At 43.6% G+C, this 18,486-nt stretch overlaps 2 protein-coding genes across 3 annotated transcripts in view; both read right to left on the bottom strand.

Annotated features, from left to right (window-relative positions):
* PRTFDC1 (phosphoribosyl transferase domain containing 1) overlaps positions 1 to 3,770 on the bottom strand; it is a 49,635-nt gene extending 45,865 nt beyond the window's left edge. For both annotated transcript variants that reach the window (XM_083705137.1, XM_083705136.1), the window contains exon 1: positions 3,510 to 3,770. In XM_083705137.1, coding sequence (XP_083561263.1) covers positions 3,510 to 3,755 — 246 coding nt within the window. In that variant the 5' untranslated portion in view covers positions 3,756 to 3,770. The remainder of the gene's footprint in view (positions 1 to 3,509) is intronic.
* A 5,614-nt stretch (positions 3,771 to 9,384) lies between these two features.
* ENKUR (enkurin, TRPC channel interacting protein) lies at positions 9,385 to 18,457 on the bottom strand. The gene is made up of 6 exons (XM_083705142.1): positions 18,268 to 18,457; positions 16,807 to 16,957; positions 15,221 to 15,366; positions 12,808 to 13,031; positions 11,126 to 11,272; positions 9,385 to 9,905 (listed from the first exon to the last, which is right to left on the bottom strand). Exons 2-6 carry the CDS (start codon positions 16,881 to 16,883, stop codon positions 9,732 to 9,734), a joined length of 768 nt encoding a protein of 255 aa, XP_083561268.1. The 5' UTR covers positions 16,884 to 16,957; positions 18,268 to 18,457; the 3' UTR covers positions 9,385 to 9,731.
* Positions 18,458 to 18,486: the final 29 nt, after the last annotated feature.

Below are 18,486 nucleotides of genomic sequence, written 5' to 3'. Positions count from 1 at the left end.
TTAACCTAGAACAAAAGAGACAACAATAAATAGTGGCGTTTTGTGGCATTCTCAGGGCTAAACACATTTCTTATGGCTTAAGCTTTTGTGGACGATAGCCCTCTCCCATCAGATGCAACCTGATTCACCTCTTGAAGTGGGCTGTAGCCCACAAAAAATTATGCCATAGCAAACGTGTTTGGTCTTGACGGAGCCATAAAACTCTTTGTTGTTTCTGCTACCCCTCTTCTAAAAAAAACCGAGAGTGAAAAGTTCTCTCTGGCTTCAAGTCCTAGCAAATGAGTCTTTGGGCATGCAGCGACAATCTATCTCTCTGCAGGAATCTACTTGGGTTGTGCTTGGAATAGGGCCTTTGGCTCGCTCAAACATTCTTCTTCACCTCAGACAGAAGGTAGCGAGTGAACCAGAAGATCACATGGGGATCACATGGTGCTTCTTGGGCCTTTTTAGTATTCCAGCAAGAACAGGGAAGACTACTTCTGGCCTCCAAGCATCAGTATGTGCTCTGTTCTGAATGCATTCTGAACTAGTGCTGGAACATCCAGCCTTGGCTGAGTTTCCCTTGGACAGCTTTCACAAGAGGATACTGGAAAGGATCATTTCACGGTTCATCTGGGCAAAAGTTCAAAGTTAAAATGTCATTTTGTCCGTAACTGCATGACTGCGGAAAACAACCCTGCAAAAGTCTATGGGTTAGTCCCTTATTGCTCGTCCTCGTTTTAGAGTGAGCAAGTCAAAAATCTAGGCTAGTAACCTTCTGCAAGAGATTATTAGCATACAAGCGACACAGCAACAAACTCAATTCATGTAGAAATTTGCATGGTAGTTCTGCATTCCTCTTCTCTGTATCGTTCCAATTTTAGAATATATGTGCTGGCGAAGAGAGCACAGGAGTTCTGCAGCAAAAGTACGTGAGGCTACACCCATAGAACAAGAACTTAGTAGGAAATGCTGCGACTTCATTAAGGCTCTTTCCTTGTAGGAAAGCTTCTTCTTTCCACATGTTCCAAAGATCTCAGAAGCCCAGTCTGCAGTAACTCACAGGAGAGCTTTTAGTGTGGCTGCCCACGTTCTGTGCAAGCAGCATTCTTGCCAAAATGTGACAGGGCGTCCCACATTCTGCCCTTTCCGGAAACAAGTGAATACATTTTTGTTCTGACAAGCCTTCCCAGCAGGATGAAAGGATCTTTGCCACAGGTGTCTATTTGGTCTTTGTGTGTGTGTGTGTGTGTGTGTGTGTGTGTGTGTGTGTTTTACTTTGCTGCTATTTTCTATATTGTTTAAAACTGTTTTTATTGCATTTTGTACACTGCCTTGAGATGAGCATGGAAGGCAATGCATAAATAAAAGATTGACATTTGTCTGGTAAATCAAATGCAGTAAAAACACACACACACACACATTACAGTGGTACCTAGGGTTAAGTACTTAATTTGTTCCGGAGGTCCATTCTTAACCTGAAACTGTTCTTAACCTGAAGCACCACCTAGCTAACGGGGCCTCCTGCTGCTGCCGCGCCGCCAGAGCACGATTTCTGTTCTCATCCTGAAGCAAAGTTCTTAACCTGAGGTACTATTTCTGGGTTAGCAGAGTCTGTAACCTGTAGCGTATGTAACCTGAAGCGTCTGTAACTTGAGGTACCACTGTATTCTTTTTTTTGGAATGGTAACATATTCGCCATAACAGAGTTTTCTACAATGTGCCAAGACATGTGGAAAGGAGAAACATATCCTTGCACTCTAGGCAGTACTTGTGGGGAAATACATCTCATTCCCCTAACACAAATCTTCCATTCTGTATCAAGTACCGTAAGAATTTTGCTATATGTGCCCAAAGCCCAGGACTCTCGGACAGTTTAAAGCAAGGGTAGCCAACATGGTGCCCTCCAGATGTTGCCAGGCTTCCAAACTCATTAGCTCCAGCCACCACAGCATATGATGAGGTCTGGTGGGAGCTCCAGTCTAACAACATCTGGAAGGAACAACACTGGCTAGCCCTGGTTTAAGGAAATGAACAGAAGTGTCATAAAATGCTGTGAGCATGTATATAATACTGCCAAAGCAGAGGTTTGCTTCCTCCTTCTGTGACCCAAACACTTCTGTCAATCTAAGACAAGGCAAATACAGGAGACAGGGGTTCAAGGGAAGCCCTTCAGAGAAAGGCAGAGAAAGCACGTAAGAGCAGGCTTGCTGGATCAGAACAAAGGCCTATTTCACCCAGCTTCATTCTCCTATAGTAAGTGGTATCTACACCAGGCGCAGAAGGGCACAATTCCTCATATATATGCAACTCCTTTTTGTCTAGGTCTGCCAGGGTCAAGACTGTCTTAAGCTATTAACAATCAGTAAACTGGAGACATGAGTAACAGTAAAATCCTATGCATATGTGCTTGGGAGTAAGAAACATTGTCCAAAGTAACACTTTTACTTCAGAGTAAACATGCCTAGGACTGGGCTTTACGATTTATTTATTCAGAAGACAGCTGTACTTGTTACCTGCACCCTTAAGAGTGCATAGGAATAGAAAACAGTTAATGTTTTTATAAGAATGCACACCTTAAGATCACTGTATCTTAACATTCTTTCAAGCACACCTGTTGTGAACCTGCTAATCCGGGAGGCTAAGCAATACCAAAATCTCCCCCGCCCCCCATGCCTTAATTACAGCTGCAGGTGAGGTAATACATTCTGGTGGCTGCAATTAGGGATTGCTATGCACAAAAATGCACATTTTCATATACAGCACCTAGTGAGGAAAATTAAGAATATTGTTGTGCTTTTCTCCCACAGAAGCTTTGCAGTACTTGCTGTGCTAGGACGACACGTTGCTGTTTTTTGGGTGGCGGTGGCTGCACTGAATGGATTTCTACCCCAGTACAAAGCCAAGACTATTTAGATGAAATTACGAAGTTGCAGCTGCGGCATTTCACACTCTTAACGTGACAATTAATCTAGAGGGAACAACTCTCCTCTAACCAAAACACGTATCAGAAGCCCCAACGAAATCGTATCCAAAATATTTGTGTGTGTGTGCTAGCAATAAGGCTGCTTTCCTACACATACTTACCAGGGGGAAATCCCAATGGAAAACAGTGGTAAACAACATGCATCATATTTCAATGTACCGGAATGCATACTCGTGCAGCCCAGTTCCTATCTATGCACGTTGACTCGGATGTAAACCCTAACTGGGTTCGGGGGGGGGGCGGTATTCTCCCAGATAAGCGGGCTCAGCACAGCAGACAGGGAGCGAGCCCCATCGAGCGCAATGAATGACTAACCCGCTTGCAATTCAAATATTCTTTTTGGGGGGCGGGCGGGGAGCGTTTCATAACAAGGGGGGGGGAACCGCCATAAAGGGCAGGGATTGGATAGATGAAAGGGAGGGAAAGGGGTTAGCTGACGGAAGCGGATGCTTTAGCTGCAGAAGGAAGGCAGCAAAGCTTAGGATGCGGGAGCAGAGGAGGGGGAGAAGGGATTTTTATTTTTATTTTTATTTTTTGCATTTACCACGACCCCTCGGCCGCTGCTTCTCGGCGCCTCCGCTGCGTGGGTCTTGCTGTTTAGCCCGGCCATCTTCCGAAAGGAGGTTGGCGAGAGCCTTGAGACGGAGGAGGAGGGGGAGGGAAAAGAGGCGGCGCCTCGCTCGGGAAAGAAAAGGAGCCTCCGGCCGCTGCCGCGAGAGGTTGAGCCTCCGCAGCCTCTGCTAGACGTGGCCCGCGCCGTCGTGGCTTCTGCAGAACTGCTCCCAAACATCCACACCCGCCCTTAGGGGGGTTTCTTCCAGCTGGCGCAGAGAGGGGATGATGCCTCTCAAACCACCTGCCTTTGGGCAGCGCTTGCTTTTACCTCCACGGACCAAAAGAGCTGCCTGTCCCCGGATTCAGCCCCGGAACCGTTTTTTCCCCGATGCCCGCGCTCGAGCCTGTTAAGGAGCCTCTCCGTCAAGGATATAGTGGCTCCCTCTCCGCTTAATATCTGCTACATTAGGGTAAAATCTTCGCGTTAGGGCAGTAGGCTGAGAGAGGAGGGACTTCTCTGTGGGAGCGCAGTATTTGAACCTGGGTCTTAGGAAGCCTAAAACCTGGGAGACCGCTGCCTTGGTTCTAGGTTGAAAGGAAGAAAAGTGGGGTATAAATGTAAGGAAATGAGTACCTAATATGATACGCTTACACGCTAACCTAGTTATGCCCATGTGGCCCTCCAAACCCCTCTCAGCTGGCTACACCTCAGCCACACCTCTCAGCAGCCCAGCCCTGAGTGTTTTTGCCTGTCTGGAATTTGTCCTTGAACAGTGGCTTTCACAGTGCATAACCTCTTAGATGCATTCTTATTGGGCATTGATTTTACTGGGACTTAAAGGTGTCTCTGAGTCTGCAATCTTAAACATATGAGGTTGGGTCCAGGCTGATTTAACAGGAATAAGTTTTATTGTACTTAATGGGGCTTCTGAGCAGACGCAGGATTGTGTGTGCAGATAGTTCCCACTTACATTGGTGGGACTTAAGTCATGACTAATTTGTCCCAATAAATATATTGGGACCTTGTTGTTGTTGTTGTTGTTGTTTAGTCGTTTAGTCATGTCCGACTCTTTGTGACCCCTTAGTTCAAGTAATAATATTAATGTCTGCTTAGAACTCATTGGGTTTAACAGCACTTTCTCCCAGATTGCTGCCAGATGAGTTGTAAAACATAAACAAGGGAGGGAGTGGGAGAGACCCTGTGGTACCCTAAAGGCTAGCATATATTGTAGGATAAACCTCCATGGACCAACGGCCACTTCATCACCTACATAATGTACTGATGGCAACCGAAGACAGCCTTCCATGCACTTGATGAAATAATCTCTTGTCCGCAAAAGCTTATGCCAAATCAAATGTGGTAGTATTTATTTATTTGAAGCATTTATACTCCACTCTTCAGCCAGAAAGGCTTCTGGAGCGGCTTACTGATAAATGAAAACAGCACATCTGCTGCCCTCAGGTTTACAATCTGAAAAGATGGGACACAAAACTGGGAGGGAGAGAGAGGTTTGGGAAGAAAAGACGAAAACAAACAAATTCTTAATGTTACAACTTTTTTATACATAACAGCTGGGATGGAAATTAGCTGCTTCCTAAAAGCCTAGTGACCAGATCTTCCCGAGAGGCAGTGATTTGCCCTCGATCACCCATTGATTTTATTGGCTGGGTGGGCATTTGAACCTGGGCTTCCCAGATCCTAGCCCAGTGCCCTAACCACTGCACCACACTGGTTTCAGTTTTAGCATTACACCACTTTCTGCTTATTGGTTAAAAGCAAACAGTGTTTTGGGGTGGAAGAACTAAAGCCAAGGGAAAGGAATTAAGCCTTTCCCTGTGTGCTGCCCATGGCAATTTTGAAACAAACAATAGTTGTGCATTGAATGTAACATGTAGCTTGGTCCTTGACCCCAGGTTTACCCTTTCAGAGCGAATAAGGTCTGCCATTGGCTCAGTTAACACATCATAGGTAAAAGTTAAAGGGACCCCTGACCATTAGCGGATGACTCTGGGGTTGCGGCGCTCATCTCGCTTTACTGGCCGAGGGAGTGGGCGTACAGCTTCCGGGTCATGTGGCCAGCATGACTAAACTGCTTCGGGCGAACCAGAGCAGCCCACAGAAACTCTGTTTATCTTCCCGCCGGAGCGGTACCTATTTATCTACTTGCACTGCCTGCTTTCGAACTGCTAGGTTGGCAGGAGCAGGGACCGAGCAGCGGGAGCTCACCCCTTCGCTGGGATTCAAACCTCCAACCAAGCCCTAGGCTCTATGGTTTAACCCACAGCGCCACCCGCGTCCCTTAACACATCATGCCAATATATAATAGTGGTTTACTGTGAACAAACCAATAAGGCTGCTCTAGCTCCTCTCTGCTAGCATAAGGAGGAAACAAATCATTATACCTGGGTGAGTATTATGTCTGAACCAGGGGCCACAGTTTATTTCACCCATAGAAACCACAATCAGTAAGCCAAGATCAAATCTTCACAACAGAATGTGGTTTGTTGGGAGTGAAATATCCCCTTTGCTCCTACCCAACACACCGTTAACACTGAGATTGTGGTTAATTTCCCTTGCACTACTAAATTATGGTTTACTGTGACATACAAACTGGGCCATAGATTACATGTAGAAGGTCCCAGGTTCTAAAGAGCTCAGGTAGCTTTGGGCCTGAAATATTGGGAGACTGACACAGGTTAGAGAGAACAAGGATCTCAGGCAGCTTCATATGTTCATAATTGGTGCATGTCAAGATACACCAAACAGCAATGAGAACAGATTGTCCTATGAAAACAACTTGACATTTCTTCTTAGTATTCTAATGAAAGAAAGAATTCTAATGAAATCTCAATTGTGTTTATTCACCTTTGTTCCTTTTGCTATACTGGCAAGGGCACACGAGCCAATTGAAAAACGCTGCCAATCCCATCACTGGCAGTTCTTTTACATATACATAAAGATAGAACAACATTCCTAGGATTCTCTAAATGTATTTTGTCAAACTTCCTGGAGAGAGAGAGAGAATTGAATAAGAATGTTTTCCATGTGTCTGTAGCTTGAATGTTTTTCATTACAGCAATTCCCCCCACCCCCGATAATCAGCCATGCTGATGACCTTTATGAAAAGTACACATCTGTTTTAAATGGAAAGAGATATGTCCGTTCCATATGTTGACTTGATAGATGCTTCCATGTGCATCAAGTAGCAAAGAGCATCCTGTTCCATTGTGGTGTTCAAAGACTGGCAGGGCACAACACTGGCAGCGTAAGAAGAGGGAAAGAGGAGCGCCATTGACACTTGGGTGCAGAATGAGGGGGAAACAGACCATAGAGCAGCTGTCCTAGCATTATTTCCGAACCAGAAGCTTGTGGTTGCTCACAAACCATGGCAGTCAAGACTAGGACAAGCTCGCCGATCACAATTTGCTTAGGAGAAACAAATGAGCACAGCTTTGGATGTAACACTAAGCCAGGCTTTTCATTGTTTGCTTCCTCACTGAGACAAAGATGGGAGTGTGTGGGCTAAATACAATGGCACATAGCTCATGCACAAATTAATTTGCCTAGCCTTGGTTAATGGTCAGTGTTATAGCTGAATGTATCCTATGCATCTTTCGGCAGTAGCGCTGCAAGTCATTTTTATTCAGGTTGGATTTTGGTGAAGTATAAATGGGACGCGGGTGCCGCTGTGGGTTAAACCACAGAGCCTAGGACTTGCCGATCAGAAGGTTGGCGGTTCAAATCCCCGCGACGGGGTGAGCTCCCATTGCTCGGTCCCTGCTCCTGCCAACCTAGCAGTTCGAAAGCACGTCAAAGTGCAAGTAGATAAATAGGTACCACTCCAGCGGGAAGGTAAACAGCGTTTCCGTGCATTGCTCTGGTTCGTCAGAAGCAGCTTAGTCATGCTGGCCACATGACCTGGAAGCTGTACGCTGGCTTCTTCGGCCAATAAAGCGAGATGAGAGCCGCAACCCCAGAGTCGGTCACAACTGGACCTAATGGTCAGGGGTCCCTTTACCCTTTACCTTTAAGGGTTAAAACAGCCCGTGGGATGAATTGACCTATATCAAATTACTTTTTAAAAATCCATTACAGTATTCTGATAAATGACAGAGAATTATTTAACAAGGCATTGACTCTTATTCACTGCCCAATTCCCACCCTGAAGTGAAAGTAGGAACAATAGGCCTTGTCCCAAGCTGCTGAGACGCATGCAACACTAAACTATGGAATAACTATGGTTTGTTGAACCATGGCTTAGTGCTATGCCTGAACCCTGCCCAGCAGCTTACCTATGGTTTTACTGCCAACACCATGATCTGAAGTCATGATTACAAATCTTACAAATCTTCACTTGTTTTAACTATAGCTTGACATTATGCGGTATTGCTTCTTTAACCATGGTTTGTTTGACCATCCCACACCAGGAGCTCACTAAAAGACAAAAGCAGGAGAACAAAACAGCTGGGGGGGGGAACCTTTGGAGAAATAAACTATGGTTTGCTTAATCATTTGTGGTACAAGTTGTGTGATTTGTTAAACTACCCTGCTGGTGTATATGAACCAGGCAATTAACAGGATTATTTGCAATTCCAGGGACTTTCTGTGAAGTTTGGTGAGGAGGATGTTCTGTATGTGATTTAGGACACAATCCAAACACCATTGGCAGGGCTTTGCGGGGTGGGGGGGTGTGGAACAGCTGTCATTTCCACAGCTCAGCTGCTCATGGTAGTTGCAGTGGATGGTGGGAGAGGACTGAGCCCAATTGCTGCTCCAGCTCCAGGCTCTCTCAGCAACTGGATCTGATCAGGATTGATGCTGTTACATGATGGCAGTGGGATTAGCTTGGGCTGCAATGGATCCCAGACTGTCTCAGCCCCTCACTGTTCGGGGGCTTTCTGCTAGCCCTTACCACAAGCAGGCTTCCCACTTGTCCACACATTCAGAAGCCACTGGGAGGCTAGTTCAGAAGGCAGAGCTGAGTGGAAGGATAAAGGTAAAGGTACCCCTGCCCGTATGGGCCAGTCGTGTCCGACTCTGGGGTTGTGCGCCCATCTCGCTTAAGAGGCCGGGGGCCAGCGCTATCCGAGGACACTTCTGGGTCACATGGCTAGCCTGACGAAGCTGCTCTGGCGAGCCTGCACCAGCGCAGCACACGGAAACGCCGTTTACCTTCCCGCTATAAAGCGGTACCTATTTATCTACTAGCACTTAGGGGTGCTTTCGAACTGCTAGGTGGGCAGGAGCTGGGACTGAAGGACGGGAGCTCACCCCGCCGCGGGGATTCGAACCGCCGACCATACGATCAGCAAGTCCTAGGCACTGAGGTTTTACCCACAGTGCCACCCGCATCCCTGAGTGGAAGGATACCTTAATTCAATCCAACCCTGGCAGAAGGTTAATTTAGAATGCTCTGCAAATCTGGAAAATGCACAGCCTAGTACAATGCCATTTGCGTTGTATACAGTGCAGTTAATGTGTGAAGCAGAGTTCATGCCTTACTTCTAACCCACAAAAAATCTTAATGTTTTGGGCTTGTGATGACAAAACTTGCTCACGTTCCCATGACCTTAAATGCAAATGTGGTTTGGAAGTGCTGTGAAGCTAGACAATTTGGCAAGATGTAGGAGCTGCAATGGGTCTAACTTTGTCTTGTTCACTAAATCTTGTAATACTTTAATCCTGGAATATACCTGTTCTTTGAGCATGCCTTAAACATCAAGTGCTTTGGATTTATAGAGCTGCTTTGGTGAGCATCACATTCCATTTACTGCCCCTATTTTCACCTTTAAAGGAAGATTACACTGTTTCCTGGCTATCGGGTAATGTAGAATCCAAACCATAAATAGAAGGAACTTGGAGCTTTGGTTAGCAACTCTTTATTATACATTTATTTCCCATACTCTCTTAATTTATCATCTTATTTGAATTGCTGTACATCACGTTACATGAGCAATGAAACTTTCGGGGTGTTTTTTTTAAATAAAGTATAAGTCACTGAACAATCAGGAAATAAATAAATAGATATATTTATTTGGAAAAAATAGATATTTTAAAACTTTCAAAAATAATATATAGCTAAAATTCTACCTAACTTGTCAAAACCTAAGTATTAACCTACAGATTAATATGGGTGTTTTGTGCTTCTCTAGTGAAAGTAATATTTGTTTTCATCTCAGAGGATTCCCCCCCCCCACAAGGATGCCCTGATCATTTGTTTGCAATATAAATAATTCTGTGTTTCTCAATTGTCTGAATGTCATGTTCCAGCTGTTTCATCTCTGCTTCCAGCCTTTCTTTGTGAAGTTTCTTTGGTAGTGTGTCTATTTCAACGGAAAGGCTTTGGAATTGGTGATGCACGTCTTCCCAATTCTTCTTGAGACCCTATTTGGTGTATGCAAAGAGACGAATTAGTATACGGCAGCATTATACAGTAACACAACAAGGCTGCAATCTTATACAAGCCCTCTGGGAAGCCACCCTATATTCATACATGCATTCGCACACCATATATACACGCATACAGGTACATACATCAGAGCACACATACAAATGCAGGTACACATAAATACATGACTAGAAGACACATACTAGGGACCTCTCTGCCCAGTTTAGCATCACAGAGGGGTGGGGGAATTGTGCCCCCTCTGCCTCTTCAGACTATTGATCTGAAGAGTGGGGAAGTTGGTGCTTCCCTTCTCATTAAGAGGCTGGTCTTATCTCTCTGCCCAGCCCAATGCTGTGCTGTTACTTGATGCAGATACTGCTACTGCTGCAGGTAAAAATTGGTACATGTTGGAGGGGCAAAAATAAAATTAAAAAATTGCTTAATGGTTCAGCCTGCAGGGCAGCAGTTCACCACCCTGCAATGCATACTTACACTGGAATAAGCCCCATTGATCTCCATGCAATTTTCTTCTGAGTAGACACACACATATATAGGACTGCAATCCTATACTCCCAACTTGGAGACCTCCAGATGTTTTGGACATCTCGTATTATCCCTATCCACTGGCCATGATTGTTGAGACTCCAGAAACAGCTGGAGGTCACAAGTTTGAGAAAGGCTGCTATACTCAGCTGAGTGTAAGCTAAGCTCCACTGAACTCAGTAAAGCTTTCCTCTGAGTAAACATTTATAGGCTCACACTTCAAGTGTAGTCCTATATACATTTTCCTGGGAGTAAGGTGCACTGAACACCATGGGATTTACTTCATATTAAACATGCACAGATTGCTTTGCACAACTGTATTTTCCACACACTGTAACATAAAAAAAACCTCAAGACGTTGGCTACCGATTATTCTTTAAAGTGGGACAAAACCTTTTGACATGCCTTTAACTGCAGTTGGGCTCCACAGTGGTCCACTACTGCTGATGCAATGAAGTGTGTGATGATATAGAATCTAGCTTCCAGAAAAGACTTTGTAAACATTTCTGTCACATTCAACTTGCTCAATCCTGCAGATAACTATTCTAGAGCTCCATCTAGTGAAAATCTACCCTTCTTAGTTGCAATGCTATTCATAAAGCCTTTCCCATTCGTGCCTGTACAAATGTATCTTTTATGCCTCAGTCTGTCTAATTCAAGTCAACCCACATACCTCAAGAAGACTGTCCCTGTCTTCATCAGAGAGCCGTTTCATGGCTTTTTGTCTGAGAGTTTCCTTGACATAGGCATCATATTCTTCCTGAGCTCTCTTTACTTCTTCATTTCGCTTAGTTACATATTTCGGAGTAATGCCGTAATCCTACAAGAAAAATGCACCTTCCAGATATTCATATATTTTTGTTGTTGTTGTTGTTGTTGTTGTTGTTGTTGTTGTCGTCATCAACAACAAAGACCCTTATGTAATATAACTTTTTTGCTTTTCTTTTTTTTAAGAAAGAAAAAGACTACTTAGAACTTTTTCTAATTAATCCTAGCATATACTAATACCAGTGGTACCTCGGGTTACATACGCTTCAGGTTACAGACTCTGCTAACCCAGAAATAGTGCTTCAGGTTAAGAACTTTGCTTCAGGATAAGAACAGAAATCGGGCTCCGGTGGTGCGGCGGCAGCAGGAGGCCTCATTAGCTAAAGTGGTGCTTCAGGTTAAGAACAGTTTCAGGTTAAGTACGGACCTCCGGAACGAATTAAGTACTTAACCCAAGGTACCACTGTAGTGCACTCATTCATTTGGGTATGAATCCTTATGTAGCCAACAGCAGCATCTACATGCAAGTGGGACATATCAACTGGCATGAGGTTTTGCAAAAGTACCAAAAAACCTCTAGACAATAAATACAAAAATAATGGAGAAACACACACTAAGCCTATAAAATTTATGAAAATGTTGGCTGGGGACCTTTAAACTTCAGAACTATAGATTCACAGTGCAGTCCTCCTATACATACCAACTCAGACGTAAACCCCACATAATTCAATGCTGCTAATTCCCAGGTAAGTAGATACAGGATTGCAGCCTTAGCAGAAAAATTATTCCATTTCCTATGAACAATGAAGCATGCAGAAGGGGGATGCAGCTGGTACCCTTGTGGGCGAAGGGACTGATCTGGAGATGGATGGGATTCTCCAGTTGATCTGTTGTTGCTTTTAAATACATGTGACTTCAGTTATGATATTAAACATCTAACACCTTTTATAAAATACTCAAAAATATCCCTACTTCTCATTAATGTCCACTACTTCACTTTGGCTAAAAATACTAAGATTCCCAACAAAGATATTCAGGGTCAGGCACTTCTGGTTTCTAAAAATGTTGCCCGTGCCCTAAGAACATAAGAGGAGCCTTCTGGATCACACCAATGGCTCATCTGGCTCACTCAGTATTGCAAATAAGTGAGCCCTATGTTGCAGTCCTATGCTTGGGAGTTGATATTGGCACCTGTCTGTCTTGGGAGACAATGGAGGAGTGCGCCTTTGGGGTGAGGTCAAGCTGTTGAAAGGTTGCAGCACCTGCTGTGGCTGTAGAGAACAATGTGGGAGAGACAGGTCTTGTTGCAGATGAAGGCGTCCAGTTGTGCTGCTGCAGATGTACCACGGCGTTTCTTCTCTCTGTGCTTCTTCAGGCAGTCTTTTCTCTTTTGGTCACTGCTATGGATACACGACTTGATAGCCTGTCTCCAGGCACTGCAGTCGTTCACAAAGGATTCCCACAAGGCAAATGGGTTGATGTTGCCTGGGAGTAAGCCCCATTTAACTCAACAGGACTTATTTCTAAGGAGGCATGTATAGGATTTCACTCTTAGTAAATGCACCACATCATTTTGATAAGGCATACCTTTTTCTTGAGATATTTTGGAACGAGTCCTGAAGTTTCAAGGACGTATTTGTCGCCTTGTCGTCGGTCAACACAAGCTGGTAGAGGTTTCTTAGGCACTCCCATGATGACATTAGCTGCATTTGTGCTTATGAAATTCTTTGAACTCTGAATTCCCATGAGTGGGTGATCTGACAATTTAGGCACACTTGGTTTCGCTTTCTTACCTCCTTGATGTTTATTTCCTGTTGTTTTTTTTTAAAAAAATAAAAAGCCACAAAATGAATTACATTTTTTAAAATGTTCATCTACGTGGCACAGGATTCTGCTAAGTCTATGCCTTTAATTCAACATTCACCCTTGCCCCCAATTTTCTGGATCCTGATCTTCCAGCCCTAGACAGCTTGTTTCCTTATGACATTTTGCATCATAAGGAGGATTATTTTGGGGAGCAGCAAGTATAAGAAGTGATGTGTAAGAAGGGAGAGGTGACAGCTCATGAAGGACTGGGTAGAGAGGGACTTGTCATGTCCTGGATGATAAATGAATAAAGTAACTACTGTAAACTATCAAGATCAGCAATATTTAAGCCATTGCCAAGACATCCCAGTGAAGGGCAAAAGATACATTTCAAAATAACTGCGGAAAGAAACAAAACAACTTGATGACATATTGCCAAAAAGGCTTAAAAAGCTAACTAAATGTACTTTAAAAAACCAAACTATATTGTGCTTCAGGAAAATACCCACACTCATTATTTTGAAAAGTTTCATACATTTTTTGTGTGTATCGTGTGTAGTTGGAGGGAGGTGAGTTCTTGTCTGCTGCTTTTATAATTAGTCTATGAACATTTTAAGTGTTTCTTGTTCTTGTTAATTTTTTGGGTTTGTTTTTTTCCCCTAGCCCTATTTTTCATATTGCATGTCACACTGAAACTTTTTTTGTAGTAGGTATCTAACAAATAATAATATTAGAAAAACATTTGGAGTCAGTAACACTGAGGCTCCTGATTACTTGGGGTCCAACTGTAATGCTCCTGGATTTGTCACAATTCCCAAAATTCATTTGTGAAAACAAAATGTCACATTCTATAACCACTCTTTCTGACAATATATACATTTATAAGCAAACACTTCCATTTTAAGCACTATAAGGGGACTTCAGTGGAGATCTCTATTAAATAGCTGAGCTTTCCCAAGCATGGTGTGGATTGGCCAACTTAAGTCTTGCTTAAAATATGCAGACTTGGCACAATTAACAAAAGCCTTGATGTCTAGCCTTGCACATCCAGATCAGAGGCAAAAACTAAACAACCAGCCAACTAACATATGGTCCTTAAAATCACTAGAACAGAATTGCCCATGTGTCCAAGAGAATACAGAAGATATTACTGGATGTTAACCTGGGTAAAATTGTAGTGAAATTTTCTGTGGCCTGGGATACTCATCAATGTGGTATAGTCAGAATATTACACTAGGCTTAGGGAGACTGGGATACAAATAACTACTTAGCAATGGTACTGACTTTGGGCAAGTCTTTATATCTTCCGGGGTAGCTATTAGAATAAAATTTGGGGGGGGGGGGGGGAGAACAATGCTGAGCGCTCCTCAGATAAAGGATGAGATAAAAATGAAATACGGTAAATATCTAGGCTTAGGTTTGGTAGGCTTTCGTTATATCAGCTCCCTGCTCCCTGCATTCAGCAGTTACCATCTCTGCAGGCAATCCTTATATCTGCTGCTAGAAGTAGGGCTTTTACAGCAGTGGCCCATGTCTGTGGGATGATCTCACTCTAGAACTGAATACTTTTGCCTCTTGGTGGAAATTTCCTGGTGAGAAAGGAAGTTAATATCACACATCCTTTCTCACCAGCTTTGGAGATTTCTTCTGAGAATGAATTGGAATGGCTGATTTCTGTTCTTGGCTGCTTTGTTTGGCTGCAGAGTTTTTATCTTGCATTTACAGATATTTTTACATGATTTGTTCTTTTGCTTTGTAGCAAGCCTTATGAGGAGAGGCTGAAGGTACTGGGTATGTTTAGCCTGGAAAAGAGGAGACTGAGAGGAAATATGATAGCCACCTTCAAATATCTTAAGGGCTGTCACGTGGAAGATGGAACAAGCTTGTTTTCTCCTGGTTTGGAAGGTAGAACTTGAACCAATAGCTTCAAGTTACAAGAAAGGAGATTACAGCTAAACATCAGGAAGAACTTTCTGACAGTAAGAGCTGTTCAGCAGTGGAGCGGTCTCCTTTGGGAGGTTGTGGACGCTCCTTCATTGGAGGTTTTTAAGCAGGCATTGGATGGCCATTTGTCATGGATGCTTTCGTTTAGATTCCTGCACTGCAGGGGGTTGGGACTATATTCTATGCACTGGAAAAAGAGATATACAAATGGTATACATTTAATAAACATATACAAATTAATGAAACATACTCTGTGGTAACTTTGGTTCCTTTGAATGTTTCTGAAGGAAGTCTTTTGGATTTGGCACCTGGACTTTTGGTGGTCCTATGGTTTTCCACGGTGCTTTACTTTGCTGTATTGTATTTTTTACATACGTTTTCAATGTCGATACATATCTTTAGTGAAGAGAAAATATACACATAATAATTAGAACTGAGAAGCTACAGGCTATTCGCCACCCCACCCCCAGACCACTGTGCTCTTGAGCACTGTCCCTTAATGACTGTAGTCTATCAAAGTAAAAAATGAAATATTTGAAAAGATATAATATTGTTCTTATCTCATTTGTGCCTGAAATCAGCAACACCCATTGACCTGGTTCACATGACACAGTAAGCCAAACTATGGCTCACCAGGACCATGCGAATGGGCAGCCTTGAGAGGAGGTTGTAGTCACATTGCTCTGCCCCAGTCTTCCCAACTCCTGTGCAAAGTTTGTTATTGGCTCTAGCAAGAATTGTACAACTGGAAGGAACCCCAAGTGTCACCTGGTCCAACTCCCCAAAATGCAGGAATCAAAATGCAGGAGAGTTTATAACTACAAGCCCAGGTTCAGGTGACATGCTAAGTCAAAACTGGGCTTAGTTGAGCACAGTGTGGGAGTAATAAAGACTGGGGAGGAAATAAGTGACTGTGACACCTTCACATGGTCCCATTAAGCCATAGCTTGGTATTATACACTGCACACCTATCCAGAGTTAAATCAACAATGGAATAAAAGTCAGTAAAAATAGGGAATTGCTGTTCCAAAGTGATTCTCTTTACTGGGTTTGAAAACACTGTTTATTTTATCACTTTATAGTGATTATATTGAATTTCTCTCTTGGTCTGCCATGACTTCAAGTAGTTTGGGTCACATGAATGAGAAAGGCATAACATTTGCCTGAGCTGGTGAAATTAAATTTCAGTTATTGATTGCCGTATATTCAAAAAGACGCGTCCATTGTATAATTCTGCCATTAGTGGTTCACGCAATAAAAATCCTAACCACAATAAGGCAGAGCTGGGGAGTGTTCTCTTTGACTGCAATTTGCAGCAATTCCCTTATATATCAGCCACACTACTATGCTGTGAGAAGATACGAAGCATATCTTGAAAAATTAAAAAGGAGAACGGCATTAAATACTAGGAAGCAAAAAAGAAAAAGGCAAAATCTCAAAATTATATTTGAGCTTTCACACGATGCAAAAGTCACTTCCAGAACTATAGTGGTTTACAGTGAAACTATAGTGGAATATAATGCAAGTTTAGCACTCATTTCCATATTATTTGCTAACAGTTTTTTTCTGGAAGTAAATAACATAGAAATGAATAATAAACTTGCACTATATTCCACTATAGTTGCAGAAGTATTCTGTTGTGAAAACAGAATAAACTGCCATGTGAGTGAACCCAAAGGTCCTTTCTCACTTCCAAGGCTGTAGTATGATAGGAGACACAAAATTCATTTTAACAGAGAAATTATTGTAACATTTTTCCATAGGAACAGGTACATCACTGATTGACAAGTATAAAAGGTTTGTCAGAATGAGTCCCAAGTGTCCTTACCCACATACCTAGGTGCCTTGCAAGTCTTATCCAGATTGTAAGGTAGAAGGTTGTAAATGCTCTCCTCCATGCACATTGCTGCCATCTTCACAGTGATACAGTCTGCAGATAATTTAAATTGCCAGACTTCTAAAGTGAACTGTCTTAAAAGATCTGTGTCTGTGGAGGGGATACATTGATTGAAAATGTATTTTAACTGTATTGTAACTTTTGAATATATATTTTTAAATTAAGGGAAAAAACTTAAAAGTGAACTCTCTGTCACATTTTGTCTCATAAACACCATTCCACCTCTTCTTTCGGTTATTCTCCCTGCATCCCGTCCCCCAGGCACATACTTCTTACCCTTCCCTTCCTTCTTTTACACTCTATATTCTTCTGGTTTGCACATTCCTCCTTGGCTGGTCACTATTACCCTTTGACCTCAACATTTCAACCATCTCAATTCCATGGTTTGCCCTAACATCGCTCACATTATCACTCCCAGCCTCCTCTCTAGGTCTGTACAGAGTTGACCCCGGGCCAGAAGTTGTTGGGACAGCCCCCACCAGCACGACCAGTAATCAGGGCTGCCGAGAATTGTCCAACCACATCTGCAGCACCACAAGTTTCTCACCCATTTTTCCAAGTAACATCATCACATGCTGAGTCTCTACAACCTAACACCTGAATTGTCCTGCCAAGTGGGTGAGGAAGGTCTTATTGTACTTCTGCACTTGGCTGAGGAAACCCATGTATGACTTCCCCAGAGTCATGTTAAACCTCACCCTGAGGTAGCTTGGATAATTTTAACACCATCCTGCCAAGTGATCGGGCGATGTGCTTTGCCACACGTCAGCTGTCATACGTGCACAAGTTAAAAGCAGCTATCGAAATAGGCTCTAGAAATGCTATAATGCAATGCCAAAGCGCATACAATTGTTTTTTATTACTGGTCATGGTTCCCAAAAATACACAAATGCTTTTCCTTCAGGGTCTCGGTTTAAAAAGGCTGTCAAGGTGACAGAGCTGGGAAAGGTTGGAAACTTTGGGGAGCTGCTGCTACTGCTGCTTATCTGAACAGGCAGAGGAATAGTGCAGAGATGAGATATGATGATGATGATGATGATGATGATGATATCTTAGCCTTTGAGATGTTGTTGGACTACAAAACCCCACTTCGCCAAGAAGCTCACTGGGTGACTTCGGGCCAGCCACTCTCTCAAGTTGACCTACCTCGCAGGGCTGTAGTGAAGTTAAAAATGTGTGCTATTTGGACAAAAAAAGAAAAAAGGGTGACAGGGAAGCACGTGCAGCGCTCTGAGCTCCTTATGAGAGAAGGCTACCAACACGCAAGGAGTCCAGGGCGAACGACCTGCCTGCCTCGCATTCCCACGCGCGCCGTCTGCACCCGCTCAGAGTCCCTCTTGCTTTCCCTGCTCCCTGCCCGCCCTTCCCATCCCTTCCCCGCCTCCCTCTCTTCGCCTTACCCCGCTCTCCTTTCTCTCCTCCGAGCCCTTTTCCGCTCCCGTTCGAAGCCTCCTCGGCTGCCGCGGATTAGAACCAGCGGCACTGTTTGGTCGCCCTTGGAAACCACCGCTTAGCAACGCGCCCGCGTGTTTGTGTGTGTGTGGAACGGGAGAGTGGCTTTGTGACGCCATTTCCGGGACTGTGCCGTGAACAATGAGCGAAGCCGAGGGGGGGGGAGT

Source organism: Podarcis gaigeae (genome assembly GCF_964106915.1).
Source record: "Podarcis gaigeae genome assembly, chromosome: 12".
Taxonomy (NCBI): domain Eukaryota; kingdom Metazoa; phylum Chordata; class Lepidosauria; order Squamata; family Lacertidae; genus Podarcis; species Podarcis gaigeae.
The sequence above is the reverse complement of the archived record's forward strand: the minus strand, read 5'-3'. Positions and strand labels throughout refer to the sequence as shown.

What these genes read in the sequence shown, in the direction of transcription:
- ENKUR (XM_083705142.1), bottom strand. Translation starts at nt 16,883, where the DNA reads ATGGCAGCAATGTGCATGGAGGAGAGCATTTACAACCTTCTACCTTAC. An exon ending in AAGACTTGCAAGGCACCTAG is followed by an intron (nt 15,367 to 16,806) that starts GTATGTGGGTAA and finishes TCTTCACTAAAG; the next exon opens with ATATGTATCGACATTGAAAA. An exon ending in CAAAATATCTCAAGAAAAAG is followed by an intron (nt 11,273 to 12,807) that starts GTATGCCTTATC and finishes TTTTTCTTGTAG; the next exon opens with GATTACGGCATTACTCCGAA.